This window comes from Microcaecilia unicolor, chromosome 2 (genome assembly GCF_901765095.1).
Source record: "Microcaecilia unicolor chromosome 2, aMicUni1.1, whole genome shotgun sequence".
Lineage (NCBI taxonomy): Eukaryota > Metazoa > Chordata > Amphibia > Gymnophiona > Siphonopidae > Microcaecilia > Microcaecilia unicolor.
This window is the reverse complement of record NC_044032.1, coordinates 213,051,874-213,076,932: the sequence shown is the minus strand read 5'-3', so window position 1 is coordinate 213,076,932 and position 25,059 is coordinate 213,051,874. Positions and strand designations below refer to the sequence as shown.

The 25,059-nt window shown below is 46.1% G+C and overlaps 1 protein-coding gene across 2 annotated transcripts in view; it reads right to left on the bottom strand.

Moving 5' to 3' along the window:
* Positions 1–3,439: 3,439 nt before the first annotated feature.
* The window catches only part of FRMD3 (FERM domain containing 3), a 396,218-nt gene continuing 374,598 nt past the window's right edge, over positions 3,440–25,059 (bottom strand). For both annotated transcript variants that reach the window (XM_030193696.1, XM_030193697.1), the window contains 2 exons: positions 13,188–13,309; positions 3,440–5,459 (listed from right to left, as the gene is read on the bottom strand). In XM_030193696.1, the coding sequence (XP_030049556.1) occupies positions 4,861–5,459; positions 13,188–13,309 (721 nt within the window). In that variant the 3' untranslated portion in view covers positions 3,440–4,860. The remainder of the gene's footprint in view (positions 5,460–13,187; positions 13,310–25,059) is intronic.

The window sequence follows — 25,059 nt, the reverse complement described above, 5'->3', positions numbered from 1 at the left end:
CTCGAAAGGCATCTAAAGTGATCTGACGAAAGGAAGGGATCAGTAAGAGGTAAATAGTACCAAAGGGATCTTTGCTAGGACCGCTGTTTTTTAAACATATTTATAAATGACCTGGAAATGGGAACAGCAAGTGAGGCGATCAAATTTGTGGATGACATATTGTTAAATTGAAGGTGGATTGTGAGAAATTGCAAGGGGACCTTGTGAGACTAGGCATTCAAAAGGCAGATGAAATTTAAAGGACAATTCTATAACTGGGTATGTGTATTTATGCATACCTTTCACACCTAAGCACACTATGCACTACTTCAGGAAGCACATAAATGCTTTAGCATGTAACTACAAAGGGCGTACACATGGGCATGTCCCCAATTTATGGGCATAATTTATAGAATACTATGTTATGTGCATAGCATGGAACACTTAGGGGCATAGTTATCAATTTGGGCTACCATTAATATGTGCTATTTTACCACGAACATGCTATTTTAGTACAGATCCCATTTTCTGTTGTGAGGGCTAGTTAGTAATAACTGGGGTTCACAGTAAAATGGCACGTCTTAACTGTAGCACATGTTGGTAACTCCCTCCCTCAGGTGCAACCTTTTACACCTGACATAGACCTGATGTAAATGATTGCACCTAACTTTAGGTGTACCAATGCCAACTTAATGCTAATATTCTATAAAAGCATCTTGGCACACAGATGCTGTTATAGAACTGGCCTAATTGAAGGTGCTGAATTACAGACTTGCCCCTTTAATGTAGGCAAATGCAAAGTCATGCACGTAGGGAACAGAAACGCAATAGGGTTCCACATTAAGAGTCTCCACCCAGGAAAATGATTTAGGCATTATTGTGCATAATGATTGAAAACCTCTGCTCAGTGTGTGGGGGTGACCAAGAAAGCAAAAAGGAATTATTAGGAAAGGAATGGAGAATAAAACAGACATTATCATTAATGCCTCTGTTTCACTCCATGGTTCAACTGCACCTTGAATATTGTATGCAATCCTGGTCACCATATCTCAAAAATGATATAGCAGAATTAAAAAAAAATGTAAAAAGGTACAAAGAAAGAAGGGTAATTTAAAAGATAGAGGGAATGGAATGACTCCGCAATGATGAAAGGCAAAAAAAAAAAAAAGGTTTAGGGCTTTTCAACTTGTAGAAAAGAGGGCTTATGGAAAATATGATAAAGATCTACAAAATAATGAGTTGAATAAAACAGGTAGCAAATTGGTTGTTTACTGTTGCATAAAGTACAAGGACTAGGGGGAATGAAATGAAGTCATTAAGCAGTATATTTAACACAATTAGAGAACATGTTTTTTCATGCAATGCATAATTGCGCTCTGAAATTTGTTGCAGAAGGATGTAGTCAAAGCAGCATAGTTGGGTTTACCAAAGGTTTGGGCAAGTTCCTGGAGAGAAAGTCCAGAAACCGAAGAAAGCCACTTTTTATCCTTGGGGGTAAGCAGCACAGAATCTTTCTACTTTGGAGGATCCTGGCAGGTACTTGAAATCTGCATTGGCCACTGTTGGAAACAGTATATTGGGCTAGATAAACCTTTGGTCTGACCAAGTATGTTCTCATTTAGCAATTTCTGCATTAAGTAGTTAACTCTGTAACAGTGTGCCATATTCAGGCACCAAGAAGGGACCTATTGGGAGCCTATTCTGTAAAGGAAAGGAAAGCTATTGTAAATGCTCAGACCTAGATTGCCAAAAAAAAGTGTGTAAATTTTAGTATTCTATAATTTACATGTGTAACTGTGTGCCCCACCCAGAATGCCCAAATTACATGCCAATGCATTTTGGTGCCAGTTTGCAGAATAGTATATAACCAAAATGTTGGCATTTATGCATGTACGTGACTACATACACATGCATATGCCAGCATTCTGGTCATTTACACACATTCTTGGCATCTAAATATAGGTGTACTTTTATAGAATTACCCTCTTACAGCTGGAGGAGTGGCCTAGTGGTTAGAGTGGTGGACTTTGGTCCTGGGGAACTGGGTTCGATTCCCACTGCAGGCACAGGCAGCTTCCTTGTGACTCTGGGCAAGTCACTTAACCCTCCATTGCCCCAGGTACAAATAAGTACCTGTATATAATATGTAAGCCGTATTGAACCTGCTATGAGTGGGAAAGCGTGGGGTACAAATGTAAGAAAAAAAAACATGGACCAGGGTGAAAATGGGTAAAGAATGAGCAAGAACTGTGCCTTACAGTTAATGCAGAGGTAGTTAAATGTGGTGCACTTAATGTCACCTAAAGAGGTGTAGCTAACTGCACTGTTAACTGCAATGCTGTTAATATGGAGTAAAGATATTTCGTCTGGTTAACTGTATGGAAGATATTGGCAATGCCCCAACAGATAACACAGAGGTTTTGCAGTTACCACATGATAATCTTAGCAATTACCCTGTGAACTGGAAGGGCACTGATGCAAATCAACTGTCTGCAGAGCATCCTGAAAGGCCTCAAGGAGGATTTTCTTAGTGCATAAGTACTCAGTTGGGTTTCTGATAAAGCTAGCATTACTAATGCTTAGGGGACAGGAAAGAGTTAAGCTGCCTTTATTCCTGTATGTTTTCCCCCTTCTAATAGATTAGTGCAAACCAGATGGAGTAACATCTTCCTTAAATGAAACTATGGGCCCGAATTTGGTAAAACTTTTTTCCAAATAAATCTGGGTCTAAGTAACTAAGGAGCTCTTTTACTAAACTGTGGTAAAATCTTTAGCTACAGTGGGTTAAAGCATGATTTTATTGTGCAGGAGATGCATCTTTTAACATGGAATCTGCTGGGGGCTTTCTCACTCTTTTCTACTGCAGGTCAAGCATCAACATTCAGATTAATGTGTGATATGTGCTCTCAGACAATGCAGAAGCACTTAGCACCTCCTATTTAGGAAACAATATCGTGCAGTATGCGCAGTGCGTTAATTGCCAAATGCATTCCATGTCTACTCTCCACCCATGCCACACCCCCAGACATAACAACACTTAATGCATGGTATACTGCACCCTAACCACATAGCAAAGCATTTTAACGTGGCTCTACACTAGCAATTGCTGTGCGGTAGAACATGCATTAGCCCCCGGATTCTGTATAGAGTGACCAAAATTGCATGCACAAATCTGGTCATATTTTGGATTTGCGTGCACAATTTAATTACTCAACAATCCAATCAGCACCAATAATTGCCACTTAACAAGCAATTATTGACACAAATTGGCATTAATTATAATTTCCACACACAACTTGATAGGTGTATTCTGTAAAGTGGTATGCATAAATTCTAATGTGCACTGCCAAACAGGGGGTGTGGAATGGGCAGGCCATGGGCACTCCAAATACACCTGCTCTGTTCCTAACTTAGGAGCAGATATTTACAGCAAATTTTACTTGGCATAAAGAAATGTGCCTAAGTTACACACTGGCATGGCTGCTACGTATATTCTATAAACCTCGGTGTATTCTATAAATCACACCTAATCTAGGCCCAGTTTATGGAATACACCTAGGCGGAAATATTTTCGGTGCCATATATAGAATCTAGTCCAAAGTACTTGCCATGGTTTACTAAAAGGGCCCCCTAAGTAAACATGCATGTTGTATATAACCCCTTTTCATTTGCTATAACTTTCTCTCTCTAGATAGATAGATATAATAGATATATAGAGAGCAAAGATATTCCATGCTGTTAGATATGACAGCTTTCTCTCCTGTTGCAGCTATAACCAGGTGTTCACATGTATAGAAAAGCTTGAGTGTCCCATTACAACATTATAGGAGAAATTGTCAAACTGGAGAGAGTTCAGTTTCCTATTAAAGAAAATGAGACAAATTAGAATAAGAGCATGAATCCTTTATCACTTGGTGGTCTGCTGATAAAGCAATGGGAATACATCATTTCCAACAGTTTGATCCTGTGCCTCATTCGAATTACTGGAACAGAGTTACAAGACCAATTGAGCAGAAACTGATTCACCTGGACACTTTCTCTACCACTTCCTATTTCTTTATCTTTCTTTTCTTCCTTTCCTTCTATGTACAGTAATATACACTTGGCCCAACAATCTGTCTATCACTTACAATACCACTTCTCTTCTCTTGCAAAGACTTTGATGTAATAATGCAAGACAAAAAAAACAAAGGACCTCAACATATCCACCCGATGACCTGCACCACTTTCTTGCATGCTACCCAGCACTGTAAAATCTAATAGCATCCCCCATCAGTTCACTTTCCAGCCCCCTTAACTCAGAGTTGAACTGCTTAGTGTTCACATTATTTGACTAAAACACTTAAGAAAACAGATCTCCAAAGAACATTAAAAATTGTATTACGTGCCCTTGTGCATTGATTGTACTAATCTGTACACTTAAATAATTTAAGAAGACTTGGTTTTTGCTAAAAATTTACCAAAATATTCTGAACACATATAAATGTACAAAATAAAAACAGCATAAACATTGCTTTTAAAGGCATTGGTTAGAGATTGTTGCACTAAGGATTATATTCAAATAATACTAGCTGGACAAACATGCCCCCACCCTGCTTTTTAAATCTGTCACAGTCATGCTGATTCTGAAATATAACATGAAAAGATTTAAAAAACAAAACAAAAAATGTGTCAATACTGCCCCACCTTGCACAGCAGGAAAGCAGTAAATATTTAAGGAAATAAAAAAAATGTTTTAATATATTTTTTGGTTGTGCAATGCCATTTTTGAGCCAATTCCATTTAAATGCCTTTGAAAATTTTCAGAGCATAGTGAGGGCACTGCCTGAACCTTTAAACATTTGTTTTGAATAAAGCCCTCAGCTGCACAGCATATTCACTTCAAGAGTAACCCACTAAGTTGAGAAAGAAATTTATTTTACAAGCTATCCAGTGCCTCAGAGGACAGTAATATTCATTATGAAACTGCTCAAATTCTGGTGTCTGACGGATTTCATGAAGAAAAGAGATGTCAACATTTGATTCCAAGAGCACCAGGAGAAGTGGAAACACCACCAACATCAGTCCAAGCCCCACAAAAAGAAGTCTTGAAAAACTCTTCACAAAAGCATTCAGTTGCATATTGCCCATCAGAATGTTACAGCTCCATGTGAGAGCTCTTCCAGCTTCCTTCATCTCCTCTTCCTCTGCAATTAGAAAGGCATTTTCATCTGCATCCAGCTCCTCAAAGGAATCCGTATCATCTCTGTCAACCTCTGGTCTTAAGGTGCTTTCAAACAGCATGTCAACTCCCTCTTCCAATGGGGTTGGGAGCAAACTCACACTTGGATTGTAAACCAGTTCTGAAATGGTTAAAGGTTCCTCCTGGATTGTTTCTTCCTCTTCACACCTGAAGTCTAATGTTTCTCCTGAATCTCTACAAGGAGAGTCGGTGGTAGTTGGAGAGGAATTATCTTCCTTCTGCTTGAGAAACAGGACACCTAACAGCAACAACAACAAAAAAAGAGAATATGAGATCAGAAATCTGCATGTAGTACTATAAAGCTAAGATGTGATTAAAGATGAACTAAACAAATAGAAATGTGTAGTACGATTTAAGATTTATAAACCATCTTTACGAAGAGATTCACCCAAAGCCAGGTACAACAGGTTTTAACAGAATCAAGAATTGTGAAACTATTTTATAAAATGTATTTTTCACAAAGTATTTCTTCTGCATGATGTAATCAACTGATAAAACAAATCTATTAAAAATGATAAGTTCCCTTGCATATTTAACAAATGATATACTTCACCCTTCCTCCAAGCCAAAGGATTATTTGTGATTTCTAAACTTGATTTAAGGGCAGTTGGGAACTGTCACTATTAGAGGTAGGAAAGCAGCTTGGACTCTCTAGAAGAGAGATCCCTGCACCTAGCTAAGGAATCCGTGTAAGGAGGAACACGCTGGTGAACAAGCTGGGAAGGTTAGCCAGTGTCAGGATTAGGAGAGGCATCTGTGCCTAGAGAGGCTGCTGGTATCTGCCCCTGCCTGTTAGTTCCTATGCTTGAACACTGATTCAATGAACCAGTAAGGGTAAGGGGTCATTTGATATATAGTGTGCTATGGAGCAACCACTACCTGCTGAACTGAACCAGCACCCCACCTGAGACTATATCACAGGCCTTGGCGCTTTATGGAGACCTAAGACCATAAGTATGACAAGTTTATATTTATGCTTATTGTAAGTTATTTGTGCCTATTAAAGTTGTTGAATCCTCTTTGATGCACCTCAACCTAGCAATTGAACCCACGGCTTCAGGGGCAGGAAGGAGAAAGGAACCAAAACATGTAACAGCATCCTTCAAGATTTTTAATGGCTCATTTACTAAATTACCTTGAGGTTTTTCACTTAACAAGTGTTAGAGAGGAGAGCAAATCAGAGTGTGTCAATAACACAAGATGTATAACACCCAAGAATATAGTGGCCATATTAAGAGGCCGAGGAAACAATGTTTCCTGAGAACCTGACAATTGCCATGTTTCAGCATAATGCCTGCATCAGGAGGTCATCAAAAATAACCGCTTGCAGCATATACCATGTTCTGACGAATGTGTACGCTGCCTACTGTTGGAATCTATACCTCAATAGCACACTTGAAAATGAGTGTTATAATTATTTCTTGGATTACACCGAAACACTGTCAGGTACTCAATAAACATCACTTCCTCAACCTCTCCTTGTGGCCACTACACACTTCTTGTGTTAATAATCAGATTTAAGGTGTGTTACGTGCAAAACTTCCACAGTAAATGTAGGTGGTGTTCCAAGCATCTATGGGAATACAGCTGAGCCAATAACATGGGGCAATGGCCACTATTGCACAGTAACAGCATGGCCGCTAACAGAATGCAGTTAATGGCAGTTCTGAAGGTGTCATTAACTGTTACAAATGGAGGAGCATTTTCGATATGATGTCTAAATCTGATTTTGGACGTTTTGCTGAAAACAGCCAAAGATCAAGTGGCAAACATAATGATTTTCAAACCAGAAAAATGTATCTGTTTTGAAAATAGCCATTTCCTAGACGTTTTGTGCTAAGTGAATTTTTCTTTTATGACCATTAAAAAAAATAAAAACTCAAAGGGAAAATGTATAAAAACAAGCCATTGGGAGGGGAGAAGCATTCTTAGTAGACTGGCCACACACACATCCCAGCAGAGTAGTGGGGCACCCTAGGAGTGCTGCTGTGGACTTCACATAAAAGGTCCCAGGTACATATCTCACTGTTACCCCCTTATATTGTATGGGGAGAGAACCCAGCAGAAACCCGCTATACCAAACCACGCACCACTACAATAGCTCATATGTCACCTATATAGGTTTTTGATGGGTTTCAGAGGGCTCACACTTTCCACTTCAAGTGGAAGTTAGAGTGAAATGTGAGTCTGGATCCCCTTCTCTACAGTCCACTGCATCAATCATTAGGCCATTTCAGAGATCTGCTTACTGCTCTAATAGGATTGGCCATAACATCTGAAGCTATCATAGATTCTGGTATGTACAATTTCTTTCAAATCTTTGGGTATGGGGTGGGGTGGGAGGGGGGTCAGTGACCACTGAGGGTGTAAGGGGGGGGTCATGCCTTATTCTCTCTGGTCATCTGGTCGTTTAGGGCACCTGCTTGTGACTGAGTCATGATTGAAACAGATTAGACCAAAATGTTTTTGCATGGTTCCATTATGGCACAAAAATGTCCAAGTTTTGAAAACGCCCAAATCCTGCCCCCAACACACCACCTTGTGATTTGGACTTACTGCAGATGAACCGCATAGAAAAATGTCTTAAAATGGGTTTTGAAAATAGCGATGTGGACATTTTGGACAAAAAAAAGTCCATCTGCTTTGTGCTGCTTTTTGGATGTTTTTCTGTTTAAAAAATGAACCCCATTATCTGCTATGTTAGTAGTCAATATGTGTTTACGATACCCAAGTTGACTTCATAGTTACACTCTCCACCCTTTCCTCACCTCTTTCCTGCCCCTTAATATGAACTTCCACAAGTGTTTAACATGACAATTAATGCGTTCTATCAATGCAGGGTCGGTACTGGGGCCAATTCTGCTTAATATATTTGTGAGAGACATTGCTGAAAGGTTAGAGGGAAATGTTTGCCTTTTTGCAGATGGCACGAAGATAGCCAATGGAGTGGATACCCTGGAGGAAATAGAAACCATGAAAAGAGATCTCCAAAAATTAGAAGTATGGTCAAAAGTCAGGCAGTTAAAATTGAGCTGAATGATATATAATGACTTTCGGTGGCAGGGATGGACACTTCTGGATCATATCAGGTCACCACGTAAATAAACATTTTAACCCCTTAAGGGGAGTTACATTACCCCTTCTGGTCCGCTGTATGTTAGGGGTTTCATAGGACTCCATGTTTAGCTGTTGCATCTTTCTGATCCCCAGATAGATGGAAAGTAACTGAGGAGGTGTATTTAGAATGGTGGTAACGCCTTTTTTATATCTATTGGTCATGTATTGTTCTTTTTTAGGCTCCTTACGGTTTGCCTGCAAACTTATCCAGATATACCTGGACTGTGATCTTAGAAGTGACATTTACAAAAAAAAATGACACCGTACCCCCCCCCCCCCCCCCCAACCTTCGGCAGAATTTATTTACATATGCGAGGGATACTCAGAAACTTCAAATGGTCGTGTATGATAAACAGGTTTTGATTGAAAATTGTAACACGTTGCCTTACGCCTACTGATTGTATCCATACTCTTTGCAAATGGTTTTACTTAACTTTTTTAAAACATTGTATACTTCCTAGATGAATACTGTTAGGGCAAAGCATTAAAACATTACATGCTTCCTAGATGAATACTGTTAGGGCAAAACAATCCTTGAATAAAGCATTTATTCTGCCACTATTTTCATTGTTATTTCTTTTACTGGTGCTTTACATAACTTTTTTAAAACTTCTATGTTTCTCAGGTGAGCACTGCTAAAGCAAAATAAAGCATTCAGATTCAACATAGCTTTTTTTCCTTGCAGAAAAAAATCAACTCTTGCAGACTGAGCTCACACAGATGTCTTGAAAACAGAAAGGGTATGAGGGAGGGTTTGTCACAAAGCAGCACCGCTCTGCCTTGAGAGATGAGACAGCCATCTGTGGAAAGAGGGAGGGGTATTGGTAGGGGGACGGGTTGTGGATTTTCTTACACAAAACTATTTTCCTTTTCAAACTGCTGGAAGCACAGCACGCTTTCTGAAAAGCTGAGGGAAACCAAGGCACGATCTCATAAAGCTGTCTGCAGGAAAAAAGGGAGGGGGGTGTTTACTCTTAAAACAGCCTGGCTTTTGTTTATATGTACCTTTTAAAGCAAAGAGGAGAAGGAAGAGGAAGATGGGTTGATTCTTTTATTTTTAAGCCTAAAATGGCTGTCATCAGCAATCAGTCTGTTCTTAAGCACAAGATATCCTTTTGAAAGAAAAAGAAAACATATGCCTATTTTTTCTTTCCTGTGAGAAAAAAAGGTTAAGCTGTGGACATTCCTCCACAGCTGTAGGGGGCAGTGTCGTGGTTTTATCAAGATGGTGGCTAGCAGTGGAAACCAAAAGTGATGTAATGTATACAGTAGTGGCTGCTATCGTGGAAAAAGGGAGTGGCTATGGCAGCACTTCCCATGACATTACAAAGGGGTGGGGCTATACAAAGAAGATGGGGTTTAGGGTGGGGCTATGTAAATCAGGTGGGGACAAGGCTGTGGTTAAGCAAAAGGGGTGGGGCTTGGGTAGGGGGTCAAAAACATCCGGTGGTGTTATCAAAGCAGGTGGGGAGTGGGTGGGGTATGGTGGTAATGTCCTCAGAGGGATGGGCGTGGTTTGGGCAGTCTTTTCTGATTGGCTGAGAACCCGAAAGTGGGCTTTTGATAAATACCAGTGAGATTCACTACTTCCCTGCCTCAATCTCTCATTGCTCAAATGCTTACAAACCATCTAGAATACTGCTTTTCAATTGTTATGTCAGTCGAAACTACTACTACTATTTATCATTTCTATAGCGCTACAAGGCATACGCAGGGCTGTACACCATACACAAAAAAAAGACAGTCCCTGCTCAAAGAGCTTACAATCTAGATAAGACAGGTAAACAGACAGAAACATTTCAATTATGTTACTTCCTTCCTAATTTGCCATCAATGGCTTCTTGTCACCTTTAGGATACAGTTTAAAATCTTGATGCTTGCTTATAAAGCATTACTTTTCCACCATCCCCTCCATATTTGTCCTCACACTCCATCTCGCTCCCTGTGTAACATACACAACTACTGTCTTGCTATCTACTCAGCTTTCACAAGAAGACGACTTGATCTGCCAGTGCACGTTTTTTTGTACTGCCCCATTACTATGGAATGTTTTTCCTTTATCTATGTGCTCAGGACACTCTCTTCCCAAATTTAAAACAGGACCTAAAACCCTCTTTTTTTCACCCATGTATTTGGATTGTGGTTCGTCTACTGACCAGTTGAGTCTATTTCATTCCCTCCTGGCCATGCTTTTCTCTGCTGCTAGACTTTACTTGCATATTCTATTTCTTGGTTTCCCCTATCTTATTTTGCTTTATTGGCATTCCTTTCTGTTTTTTCCTCTTCAGTTTTTTAAATTCTTCTGAACCACTTAGTTTGCAAGCCACAAAAGGCGGTATATCCACACTAATACATATAAACATATGTATATATTAGCATATTCGTGCTAGAAATCCTTTCTAAAACTACTCCTGCTACATCTAAATTAGGCATCTAGGTGGGATATGACATTTTAACTTCTACCTGAATATTCAGAGGTGCTACCTGTCACTATGACAGCAAGTTATCAAGCAGCTTGACTTATTTTACCATGGCAATATTCAAATCATCGCTGGTAACAAACTAATGAGATACAAAACATGCAAATGCATATAAGGCAGCTCATTACTATGTAAAAGCCCTAACACAACTTGCACAAGTCTTATTAAGGCCAATAAATCACGGTAAAATAACATCAGCTTTTAGCTGGGCCTATTTTACTGCCCAGAAGCAATGTTTCCTCTAAGGAATGGCCTAGTGTGTGCAAATTTTTTTTTTTCGGGTGAGCAACAAGTTTTAAAAACCAACAATTTTTGAGTGCCAGTATTAGCAATGCATTTATGTATATAGCACAAAAAGTTTGGTGAGCAGCCATGTAAAATCTCTGAGTGATGCTCCTAAAATGTATGAGCAATCGCTCATGCGCTCCGCTTAGAGGGAACATTGTCCAGGAGCATCAGGCTGCCAACCGTAGCCCAATGTTCCCAGGTTGGCAGAGCAGCACTCTGGCTCAAGCCTCTCACCTCCAGCTCAAGCACCAACCCAAAAAGCTCCAGCCTCCTGGAACAAGCCCCTCTCCTTGGCTCAAGCTCCGCACATAATGCTCCAGACCCCCCCACTCCCAAAAGGCTCCAGACCATTCAAAAGGGCCTAGATTAACACTTAGATTATTGGTGGTCCAGGGGGGTCTTCAGGCAGAAGCCATGTCCAGTCGCTCCTGCCCAGTCCAGCTCTGTCATCAAAATAGCGCGACTATTGCTAGGGGTCATGTTTCTTTATAAGGCAAGGGTGCGCGTAACTTATTGTATTTTGTAAGTTACATGCATAAATGGAAGCCCTGTCCATGTCACATCCATGCTCCATCCATGTGTATGCCCCCTTGCTATAGCACGTATGCACTCCCTTACAGAGTAGCCTTTTGGGTACTTACGCATGTAAGCGCTACTTTTAGGGGCAATTCTATAAGTGATTGTCACCATTTAGTCGCTCTGAAGCTGTACAGTGAGGGCCTATTCTATAACAGCATCTATGTGTACAGATTCTGTTACAGAATACTAGTGTAACTCGGTATTGGTGCACTTTACATTTATGCACTTATAGCTGCAGCAGCCTTAGACCTGGCATAACTGCGGTCACAGAAATGCAGCAGAGATACATGTAACTTGCAGTATTCTGTAAGTCACGTGCATAAGTGGGAGCCCCACCCATGCTTCATCCATTTATATGGCCCCTTACAATTACACACGATGCCACTTAGTTGCCCTGCTATTATTTTTGCGGATAAGTGTACACTTAAATGCATAACAGTTCTTACTGTTTGGCAGCACTTCATCACCACCATGGCTCTGACCTGTGTGGTACCACAAGGATCGATACTGTCACCAATTCTGTTCAATATCTACCTCAAGCCACTAGCCGACTACCCATCTAACATCAATTCAAGAAAGGGCTAAAACAACAAACTTTGTCTGAACCCAAGTAAAACCAATCTTCCATGGTTCCCTAACACAAGTGGGCACATACGTGACATCAAAATCTCTTTTGGGAAATATGAACTTCCCCCTCAAATCACAAGTCAGGAACCTTGGAATTTAGCTAGATTCAACACTTACTCTGATCCCCCAAATCCAAGCAACCATCAAGAGCTGCTTCTATCATTTGCAACAACTACACTGCCTCTCGCCTTACAATAAGAAGGCAAATCTTGTCTCAGTTGTACATGTCATAACATCAAGGCTGGATTACTGTAATACACTCTACACTGGTCTGACCACATCACACCATTTTTGCAAAAACTGCACTGGCTACCAGTACAATACAGGACTAAATTTAAAACTCTATGTCTGATCGTCAGTGTTTATCCGCTCCTACCCTAACTAAGATAATATTCAAGCACCTTTCTGACCTCATGTGCAACTTTCTTAAATGTTCTTATGTTCTGGTCCCATTATTTTTTTTTACTCCTGTTACTCTGTCTTATCTATATGTTTCATCTTTGCTATTGTGTTGACTTTGTAAGTAGTATACTGTGCTATACTTTCTGTTATTTGAATATTTTTACTCCTGTGATTGTCTATTCCTTATGTTTGATTTATTCTTGTTGTACAACGCCTTGAGTGAATCCCTTCAAAAAGGCAGTAAATAAATCCTAATAAATAAATAAACAACCAACCAACCAACAGTATTCTCTACATTTATATGTGCTCAAGCGGCATGTAAATGTGAGTGCTCTGTTATAGAACTGCCCTTCATAAGGAATTTCAGAGTCCTCTCACCCCCCCCCCCCCTAAAAAAAAAAAGCTTTTTAACCAGATACTGACTGTTTAATATGGCATCAATTTCTTTTCCAAATCTTAGATGACTGACTTACCTTCATCTTGAGGAACCTCTTCCTGTTCACTGGGAGATGGTAGAATTGGTTGTAAAGGCTCAATATTGATTATGAGTTGTTTGTTCAAAGAGTATGAACTGCGACCCTGGGATATGAGGGATCTACAAATAATGATGAAAAAATATGAATGAACACTGATCAAAAATATGAATAGATGAATCTTCCCCAATCTAATTTGAATCTAGATTCAGATCTAAATTTTTGCTCAGATATATTCAAATAATTGAGTACACTTCAATTCAGTGTTTGTTTTTTTAGTTGTATATTCAAGGGTTGGCATTATCTTTATCTCTGTCACTGATTGAGTTCAGAAAAGGGGACAGAATTCAAGAGCTGTTTCTTGAAGTACTGCTGGGTCAAATCAAAGAACATGATATTGAAGAGAAGTATAGTAAATTTATACAGTTAGTATCCATGGAGATGGAGGCAGTAATGGAGGAGAAGTTGGAGCAGCAAAGTGGTAGAAAGGAAGGTAAAGAAGACAGCAGACATAAAGTCAGGGGAGAAGGGGAATTCAGAGATGGAGGGGAAATTAAAACACAAGATATAGTTGAAGACTGTTCCCAGAATAGTTGAATACCTTACTTGGACACATCCCATTAGAATGAAGAGTCCTCCAAGGTACTGCCGTAGTAGATTCTACCTACTGTCATGGAAGGGAAGAGGGGCCATCACAATTTCAGTCTGCAACCATCTCAATGTTGGCTCAAAACCTACTAATGATTTTTCCTCAGCAGACAAATAAATGGAAAGCCCTGTCATATCTCAAGCCACTTCCTTTAGCTCTAGATCATTCTCCGAGGACAAGCAGGCTTACATTTTCACAAGTAGGTCGACGATCCGCATTGCCCGGGAATCGGTAGATAGCCAGCAAAGAAAAATTTCCAGAGCCTTCTGGGGCACGCGACGCACCCCGTGCATGCGCAGAACACCTTCCCACCCAAAAAGTGTGTCTCATCAGTTTTTCTTTCCACGGGAGGAAGCAGCTGCGCTTTTCGTTGCTCCTCACATGCCCAGGAAGAGCCTTGACCGCATTTCACCACCCTTTTTTTCTCTTTTTTTCTTTTGTCATTGTTTAAAAAAAAATCCTCTTTATCTTCCCTAGTTTCTTTTTGGCCCGCGTTTAAGTTTTCGTTATTTTTTTTTTGTTCATGGGCCCCCATTTAGGCCTGCTCGGACGGGTCTCTTCCTTTTTGTGCCTTTTTCTATTTTTCAGGCACAATTGTGACTTTTGATTTTGCTGGAGCCATTTTCCCTTCCATGTCATTGAAGACTCCCAGTGGCTTCAAGTATTGCTCCCGGTGCAACCAGACCATCTCGGGTACTGATACACACTCTTGGTGTATTCAGTGCCTTGGGTCTGACCATAGCCTGGCAAATTGTGTCCTTTGCCTTCGTATGAAGAAAAGGTTGCAAATTTCCCAAGAGGCTCAATGAGAAACTTTTTGGAGTTCGGTCCGGTTTTTTGACTTCGACATCAACGGAAGCATTGGCATTGGGAGTCGAGGTAAGGATGGCTGCTGCGAGACCTGAGACACTGGGAGCACTGAGGCGTCGAGTGGGTCTCCACCTGCCTCGAGGCCTCCCCAACACCGGGGCGGCATGAGGATTCGACATCGTCCTCATCGGCACCGAGGAGTTTGGATGAAGTGCATCGGGCGAAGGCCAAGAAGCACTGATCTCCTTTGACGCACGGTGCAGGGAGCTCCAGGGCGCCGAGAGACTCAGCACCCGAGAAACGTCAGTGCCGGGAGGCCCGCTACCCCTCTATTCAAGAGGTATCAATGCGTGCTTCTCCCAGCAGCTTAGATCCTGCTCCCGCATCCCAGGCAGTTTGGCAACCTGACCCCACACTGGCCCATCAGCCTTTACTGATGGCGGCTCTCGACAAGCGTCTCTGGGCATTGCTTCCAGAGCTCTTGGAGGGCTTGATGCAGTGATGTGCATTGGCATCGGGGGTGCCTGCGCCTGCCATGCCTTCCGCTGCAGCCCCGTCTGGCCCTCAGCCTGCAGTCCTGGTGTTGACTGCCACTCAGGCTGGTTCTCCTTCGACATTGGTGGAGGAATACAGTATACATCATTCAATGCAAAAAGTGTGAAGAAGGGTGCTAGATTGTAGAAACAAGGCAGATGCTAAAGACGAGGATCAATTTACATAGACATAGTATTAAACACAGTGCTTTTTTTGTGCTGGTACGCGCCGGTACAGTGTACCAGCACCTTTTTTTTCTGAGGGCCGGCTCACCAACTTTCCGTTCTGCCCCCCTGCAAATCTAATATTTACCGAAGTCACAGCTCGAACCGGCGGTAGTGAAGACAGCAAGCAGGCAGGCTCGCCTGAGTCCTCCTCGTCGCTTCCCTGCCCTCTCAGCACAGCTCAGGCTCAGTGTCCTGCCTTCATTGCTTCCCTGCCCTCTCAGTGTCCCGCCTTCCTCTGATGTAATTTCCTTTCCGCGAGGGTGGGACGCTGAGAGGGCAGGGAAGCGACGAAGGCGGGACGCTGAGCTTGAGCTGTGCTGAGAGGGCAGGGAAGCGACGAGGAGGCGAGCCTGCCTGCTTTCTGTCTTCACTACCGCTGGTTTGCGCTGTGACTTCGGTAAATATTAGATTTGCAGGGGGCAGAATGGAAAGTTGGTGAGTTGAGGGCCGGCAGGTGAGGATGGGGTTGGAACGATTTCGGGGGCAGGTGGAGGCTGGGGTGAGTCACAGGACATGGAAGGGAGGGGGAGGATAGGGGGGAAGGGAGGGGGAGGATAGGCGGAAGGGAGAATCGCTGGACATGGAGGGGAGGGCAGAGAATCGGTGAACATGGATGGAAGGGAAGGATAGGGGCAAAGGAGAATCGCTGGCATGGATGGGAGGGAAGGATAGGGGCAAAGGAGAATCGCTGAACATGGATGGGAGGGGAGGGCAGAAGAGAATCCTGGACATGGGATGGGAGGGCAGGGGAGAGAGGAGAGTTGCTGGACATGGATGGATGGAGGGGAGGGCAGGAGAAATGTTGGACATGGATGGAGGAGAAGGAAGACTGGAAGGAGATGCACATGGCAGGGGCGTAGCTATGGGTGGGCCCAGGCCCATCCAATCTTGGCTCAGACCTGCCCACCCAAGCGCATGCGTCTGCAGCAGCCTTTTTCCACTGTGTGATGAGTCATCGCGTAGCGGTTCCTGGACAGGGACACCGCTAGAGGCCGAGGTCGGCTGAGTGAGATACCGAGCGGCTCTTTCCGTCGAAGGGACACCCCAAGGGCTGCTTTTCTGTTCAGTGAGACCCCGAGCGGTTCCAACTTGCGCAAAGAAATTCCGCGCGATTCCCCTTGGCTCTGAGGGGCTGCGAGGGGCACCGGGAGGTTCCCGGTGACTCCCTGGGAAATGCTGGATTTCGGCGGGGGATACCAGGGCCTCTGGCCGGCTCCAGCTCTGCGGCTCCCACCTCTCACTTTGACGCCTTCACGCGCTCCGGCGATTGCGCACAGCGCAGCAGGCTGGCAGCGTGATGCGTGCTTCCCAGACAAAAGATGCGCGGAGCAACGGTTGGTGAGGCCCCAATTTGATTGACTGCACTTTTTGTCCTTCAGATTGTAAGCTCCTTTGAGCAGGGACTGGCCTTCTTTGTTAAACTGTACAGCGCTGCGTAACCCTGGTAGCGCTTTAGAAATGTTAAGTAGTAGTAGTAGTGTACCACGGCACGGCAGATGGCACCCGCTCAGCAGATCTCCAGAGTCCAGCCCACCTACCTTTCGGGCTTGCAGAGAGGCAGATTCGGGTCAGCACAGCACGCAGTAGCAGCGGCACTGAAATGCAGGTCGCGATGCTCGTTCCATCCTACGCGGTATGGTGTGGCTGTGTGCAGCGGCGTGCTCAACCTCAGCTCAGCCTCGCTCTTGCTCCGCTCGCTCGTGGCCATCAGGGCAGGCTAAACAATAGCTGCACACAGTGCACGCTGTCGCTTACAGGGTTGAGCATTGAGCTAGTGCGAGCCTGGCCCTGGAAACGTGGGAAAAGTTCTTTGAGACGAGTTCCAAGCAGCTGCCAGCCCAGTCCAGCACTGCAGGTAAAGCGAATGCTACATACCTGTAGAAGGTATTCTCCGAGGACAGCAGGCTGATTGTTCTCACTGATGGGTGACGTCCACGGCAGCCCCTCCAATCGGAATCTTCACTAGCAAAGGCCTTTGCTAGTCCTCGCGCGCCAATGCGCACCGCGCATGCGCGGCCGTCTTCCCGCCCGAAACCGGCTTGTGCCGGCCAGTCTCATATCTAGCAAAAACAAAGACAAGGGAAGACACAACTCCAAAGGGGAGGCGGGCGGGTTTGTGAGAACAATCAGCCTGCTGTCCTCGGAGAATACCTTCTACAGGTATGTAGCATTCGCTTTCTCCGAGGACAAGCAGGCTGCTTGTTCTCACTGATGGGGTATCCCTAGCCCCCAGGCTCACTCAAAACAACAACCATGGTCAATTGGGCCTCGCAACGGCGAGGACATAACTGAGATTGACCTAAAAAATTTACCAACTAACTGAGAGTGCAGCCTGGAACAGAACAAAGAGGGCCCTCGGGGGGTGGAGTTGGATCCTAAAGCCCAAACAGGTTCTGAAGAACTGACTGCCCGAACCGACTGTCGCGTCGGGTATCCTGCTGTAGGCAGTAATGAGATGTGAATGTGTGGACAGATGACCACGTCGCAGCTTTGCAGATCTCTTCAATGGTGGCTGACTTCAAGTGGGCTACCGACGCAGCCATGGCTCTAACATTATGAGCCGTGACATGACCCTCAAGAGCCAGCCCAGCCTGGGCGTAAGTGAAGGAAATGCAATCTGCTAGCCAATTGGATATGGTGCGTTTCCCCACAGCCACTCCCCTCCTATTGGGATCAAAAGAAACAAACAATTGGGCGGACTGTCTGTTGGGCTGTGTCCGCTCCAGGTAGAAGGCCAATGCTCTCTTGCAGTCCAATGTGTGCAGCTGACGTTCAGCAGGGCAGGAATGAGGACGGGGAAAGAATGTTGGCAAGACAATTGACTGGTTCAGATGGAACTCCGACACAACCTTTGGCAAGAACTTAGGGTGAGTGCGGAGGACTACTCTGTTATGATGAAATTTGGTGTAAGGGGCCTGGGCTACCAGGGCCTGAAGCTCACTGACTCTACGAGCTGAAGTAACTGCCACCAAGAAAATGACCTTCCAGGTCAAGTACTTCAGATGGCAGGAATTCAGTGGCTCAAAAGGAGGTTTCATCAGCTGGGTGAGAACGACATTGAGATCCCATGACACTGTAGGAGGCTTGACAGGGGGCTTTGACAAAAGCAAACCTCTCATGAAGCGAACAACTAAAGGCTGTCCTGAGATTGGCTTACCTTCCACACGGTAATGGTATGCACTGATTGCACTAAGGTGAACCCTTACAGAGTTGGTCTTAAGACCAGACTCAGACAGGTGCAGAAGGTATTCAAGCAGGGACTGTGTAGGACAAGAGCGAGGATCTAGGGCCTTGCTGTCACACCAGACGGCAAACCTCCTCCATAGAAAGAAGTAACTCCTCTTAGTGGAATCTTTCCTGGAAGCAAGCAAAATGCGGGAGACACCCTCTGACAGACCCAAAGAGGCAAAGTCTACGCTCTCAACATCCAGGCCATGAGAGCCAGGGACCGGAGGTTGGGATGCAGAAGCGCCCCTTCGTCCTGTGTGATGAGGGTCGGAAAACACTCCAATCTCCACGGTTCTTCGGAGGACAACTCCAGAAGAAGAGGGAACCAGATCTGACGCGGCCAAAAAGGAGCAATCAGAATCATGGTGCCTCGATCTTGCTTGAGTTTCAACAAAGTCTTCCCCACCAGAGGTATGGGAGGATAAGCATACAGCAGACCCTCCCCCCAGTCCAGGAGGAAGGCATCCGATGCCAATCTGCCGTGGGCCTGAAGCCTGGAACAGAACTGAGGGACTTTGTGGTTGGCTCGAGATGCGAAGAGGTCTACCAAGGGGGTGCCCCACACCTGGAAGATCTGTCGCACTACACGGGAATTGAGCGACCACTCGTGAGGTTGCATAATCCTGCTCAACCTGTCGGCCAGACTGTTGTTTACGCCTGCCAGATATGTGGCTTGGAGCACCATGCCGTGACGGCGAGCCCAGAGCCACATGCTGACGGCTTCCTGACACAGGGGGCGAGATCCGGTGACCCCCTGCTTGTTGACGTAGTACATGGCAACCTGGTTGTCTGTCTGAATGTGGATAATTTGGTGGGACAGCCGATCTCTGAAAGCCTTCAGAGCGTTCCAGATCGCTCGCAGCTCCAGAAGATTGATCTGCAGATCGCGTTCCTGGAGGGACCAGCTTCCTTGGGTGTGAAGCCCATCGACATGAGCTCCCCACCCCAGGAGAGACGCATCCGTGGTCAGCACTTTTTGTGGCTGAGGAATTTGGAAAGGACGTCCCAGAGTCAAATTGGACCAAATCGTCCACCAATATAGGGATTCGAGAAAACTCGTGGACAGGTGGACTACGTCTTCTAGATCCCCAGCAGCCTGGAACCACTGGGAAGCTAGGGTCCATTGAGCAGATCTCATGTGAAGGCGGGCCATGGGAGTCACATGGACTGTGGAGGCCATGTGGCCTAGCAATCTCAACATCTGCCGAGCTGTGATCTGCTGGGACGCTCGCACCCGCGAGACGAGGGACAACAAGTTGTTGGCTCTCGTCTCTGGGAGATAGGCGCGAGCCGTCCGAGAATCCAGCAGAGCTCCTATGAATTCGAGTCTCTGTACTGGGAGAAGATGGGACTTTGGATAATTTATCACAAACCCCAGTAGCTCCAGGAGGTGAATAGTCATCTGCATGGACTGCAGGGCTCCTGCCTCGGATGTGTTCTTCACCAGCCAATCGTCGAGATATGAGAACACGTGCACCCCCAGCCTGCGAAGTGCCGCTGCTACTACAGCCAAGCACTTTGTGAACACTCTGGGCGCAGAGGCGAGCCCAAAGGGTAGCACACAGTACTGAAGTGACGTGTGCCCAGCTGAAATCGCAGATACTGTCTGTGAGCTGGCAGTATCGGGATGTGTGTGTAGGCATCCTTCAAGTCCAGAGAGCATAGCCAATCGTTTTCCTGAATCATGGGAAGGAGGGTGCCCAGGGAAAGCATCCTGAACTTTTCTTTGACCAGATATTTGTTCAGGGCCCTTAGGTCTAGGATGGGACGCATCCCCCCTGTTTTCTTTTCCACAAGGAAGTACCTGGAATAGAATCCCAGCCCTTCTTGCCCAGATGGCACGGGCTCGACCGCATTGGCGCTGAGAAGGGCGGAGAGTTCCTCTGCAAGTACCTGCTTGTGCTGGAAGCTGTAAGACTGAGCTCCCGGTGGACAATTTGGAGGTTTTGAGGCCAAATTGAGGGTGTATCCTTGCCGGACTATTTGGAGAACCCACTGATCGGAGGTTATGAGAGGCCACCTTTGGTGAAAAGCTTTCAACCTCCCTCCGACTGGCAGGTCGCCCGGCACTGACACTTGGATGTCGGCTATGCTCTGCTGGAGCCAGTCAAAAGCCCGTCCCTTGCTTTTGCTGGGGAGCCGAGGGGCCTTGCTGAGGCGCACGCTGCTGACGAGAGCGAGCGCGCTGGGGCTTAGCCTGGGCCGCAGGCTGTCGAGAAGGAGGATTGTACCTACGCTTGCCAGAAGAGTAGGGAACAGTCTTCCTTCCCCCAAAAAATCTTCTACCTGTAGAGGTAGAGGCTGAAGGCTGCCGGCGGGAGAACTTGTCGAATGCGGTGTCCCGCTGGTGGAGCTGCTCTACCACCTGTTCGACTTTCTCTCCAAAAATGTTATCCGCACGGCAAGGCAAGTCCGCAATCCGCTGCTGGATTCTATTCTCCAGGTTGGAGGCACGCAGCCATGAGAGCCTGCGCATCACCACACCTTGAGCAGCGGCCCTGGACGCAACATCAAAGGTGTCATACACCCCTCTGGCCAGGAATTTTCTGCACGCCTTCAGCTGCCTGACCACCTCCTGAAATGGCTTGGCTTGCTCAGGGGGAAGCGCATCAACCAAGCCCGCCAACTGCCGCACATTGTTCCGCATGTGTATGCTTGTGTAGAGCTGGTAAGACTGGATTTTGGCCACGAGCATAGAAGAATGGTAGGCCTTCCTCCCAAAGGAGTCTAAGGTTCTAGAGTCCTTGCCCGGGGGCACCGAAGCATGCTCCCTAGAACTCTTAGCCTTCTTTAGGGCCAGATCCACAACTCCAGAATCATGAGGCAACTGCGTGCGCATCAGATCTGGGTCCCCATGGATCCGGTACTGGGACTCGATCTTCTTGGGGATGTGGGGATTAGTTAAAGGCTTGGTCCAGTTCGCAAGCAATGTCTTTTTTAGGACATGGTGCAAGGGAACAGTGGACGCTTCCTTAGGTGGAGAAGGATAGTCCAGGAGCTCAAACATTTCAGCCCTGGGCTCGTCCTCCACAACCACCGGGAAGGGGATGGCCGTAGACATCTCCCGAACAAAGGAAGCGAAAGACAGACTCTCAGGAGGGGAAAGCTGTCTTTCAGGAGAGGGAGTGGGATCGGAAGGAAGACCCTCAGACTCCTCGTCAGAGAAATATCTGGGGTCTTCTTCCTCTTCCCACGAGGCCTCACCCTCGGTGTCAGACACAAGTTCACGGACCTGTGTCTGCAACCGTGCCCGACTCGACTCCGTGGAGCCACGTCCACGATGGGGGCGTCGAGAGGTAGACTCCCTCGCCCGCATCGGCGAAGCTCCCTCCGCCGACGTAGTCGGGGAGCCTTCCTGGGAGGCGGCGGCACCGACGCCGGAGACCTCACCTCGGGCGATGGGCCAGCCGGCGCCACGCTCGACGGTACCGGTGGCGCAAGCACCGCCGGTACCGGAGGGGTAGGGCGCAGCAGCTCTCCCAGAATCTCTGGGAGAACGGCCCGGAGGCTCTCGTTCAGAGCGGCTGCAGAGAAAGGCATGGAGGTCGATGCAGGCGTCGACGTCAGAACCTGTTCCGGGCGTGGAGGCTGTTCCGGGCTGTCCAGAGTGGAGCGCATCGACACCTCCTGAACAGAGGGTGAGCGGTCCTCTCGGTGCCGATGCCTGCTGGGTGCCGACTCCTTCGGCGACCCAGAGCTCTCGGTACCGACATGGGAAGGGGACCGGTGACGATGCTTCTTCGACTTCTTGGGGCAAAGCATGTCACCGGAGCTTCCCGGTACCGATGAGGAGGACATGGAATCCAGCCGTCGCTTCCTCGGGGCCGAGATCGAAGAAGGTCGGTCTCGGGGGGGCTGTACCGCAGGAGCCCTCAGGGTAGGGAGAGACCCACCCGAAGGCTCACCGCCACCAGCAGGGGAATGGACAGCCCTCACCTGCACTCCAGACGAAGCACCACCGTCCGACGACATCAGCAGACGAGGTCCCGGTACCACCGACGTCGATGCAGCTGTCCGATGTCTCGGCGCCAATGCAGAGGGCCGATGCCTCGATGCACTCGATGTACTGGCCGCCGAGGTTGAAGGTCTGGACGCTGAAGACGTCGATGCACTCGATAACCCCGGTGCCAATGCCGACGAAGAGCCCGAGAACAAAATGTTCCACTGGGCTAACCTCGCTACCTGAGTCCGCCTTTGCAAAAGGGAACACAGACTACAGGCCTGAGGGCGGTGCCCAGCCCCCAGACACTGAAGACACGACGCGTGCCTGTCAGTGAGCGAGATTACCCAGGCGCACTGGGTGCACTTCTTGAAGCCGCTGGAAGGCTTCGATGTCATGGGCGGAAAAATCACGCCGGCGAAATCGAAAGACGAAATGGCGAAATTTGGCACAGAAAAAAAGGGAAATTTCGACCGGGGCCTAAGTAAGGCCTACCCCGACGACGAAAGAAAACTTAACGGGGCGAAAAAACTCGAAGTAGAGGAAGGGAAAAACCAAAAATGGTTAATCCAAACACTTTCTGGATTTCTCACAGAAAATAGTCGAAAAACGACGTGCGAGGCCGACTTTTCGGGGCACGAACGGTAAAGCACAACCGTACCGAGCGCGGAGAAAAGAAGACTGGCCGGCACAAGCCGGTTTCGGGCGGGAAGACGGCCGCGCATGCGCGGTGCGCATTGGCGCGCGAGGACTAGCAAAGGCCTTTGCTAGTGAAGATTCCGATTGGAGGGGCTGCCGTGGATGTCACCCATCAGTGAGAACAAGCAGCCTGCTTGTCCTCGGAGAATAAATTTTTAAATGCTTTTTTTTTTACATCATAATTTTAACGTCTAATTTTTTAAAAATTAAAGTAGCTGTGGCCTGGGCACTATTAAAATTCATTGTTGTGGAATTTCTGGGTGGGGTAAGCACTTCACTATATATATATATAGTGCCCACCCATATTAGCTCTGGGCCCAGCCAAAATGTCAGGTCTGGCTACGCCACTGGCACATGGATGGAGGGGGGAGAGGAGAAATGCTGGACGATGGGATGGGAGGGCAGGGGAGAGAGGAGAATCGCTGGACATGAATGGGAGGGGAGGGCAGGGGAGAGAGGAGAGTTGCTGGACATGGATGGATGGAGGGGAAGGCAAGAGAAATGCTGGACATGGATGGAGGAGAGGGAAGACAGGAAGGAGATGCACATGGATGGAGGAGAGGGAAGACAGGAAGGAGATGCACATGGAAGGAGGGGAGGGGAGAGAGAGAAGAAATGCTGGACATGGATAGAGTGGAGGGCAGGGAAGAGAAATGTTGGAGGGAAGGAAAGACAGAGGAAGGAGATGCACATGGATGGTGGGGAGGGGAGATAGTTGAAATGCTGGACATTGATGGATAGGAGGAAAGAGAGAGGAAGTGAGATGAACCTGGATGGAGGGGAGGGGGAGAGCAGAAATGCTGTACATGGATGGAGGGGAGGGAAGACAGAGGAGGAGATGCACATGGATTTAGGGGAGATGAGAAATTCTGGACACGATAGAGCGGAGAGAGTTGAAATGCTGGACATGGATGGAGGGGAGGGAAGAGAGAGGAAGTGAGATGAACATGGATGGAAGGGAGGAGAGAGGAGAAATACTGGACATGGATGGATGAGAGGGAAGAGAGAGGAAGGACAGGAGATGCATATGGATGGAGGGGAGGGAAGAATAGGAAGGCGATGCATACTGACGGAGATGAGGGAAAGGGAAAAGAGGAGAAAAACTACGCATGGATGAAGAAAATAGGCAAAAACTGGATTCACTCTATACCTCCTCCAGTCAAGTCTGCAGAGGTCCCAGCTTTTACCTATGGATGTAGAGCAAGAAATGAAGAAGAAAGGAGGAAAGTAAAGAAATAAATGGGAAGGAATCCCTGGAAACGGAGTTAAGGGAACAGATAGAGAGCAGCAGAATCAGAGCCTGGGACCGACATGATCAGAAAAACAAAGTCGCCAGACAACAAAGGTAGAAAAAATCATTTTATTTTCATTTTAGTGTTTGGAATATGTCCAATTTGAGAATTTACATCTGCTATCTTATTTTGCACTGGGTATACTGGAGTTGTAACATCTTACAGAAATTATTTATAATGAAAAAATTCAAGTTATTTTTTTCTCTTATACTGGTATAATATCTTAAAAGATGCCTGTTTATATGCACCAAGGGGTGTGGCTATCATAGGGGCGGATCTATGTGTGGTGGCCCCGCCCATAATGAGTACCGGTACCTTTTTTCCTACAAAAAAAGAACTGATTAAACGGCATAATGCCAACCAGGATGTCACCTCTGTGACAGCACTTTACAAAACCTGAACACTGTATCATTGATTTTATGGTGAGAATACTAAAAGGAAACTTTAATACAATCCAGGAACGTAAGATCTTTGAAGTCAAAATTATGAAATA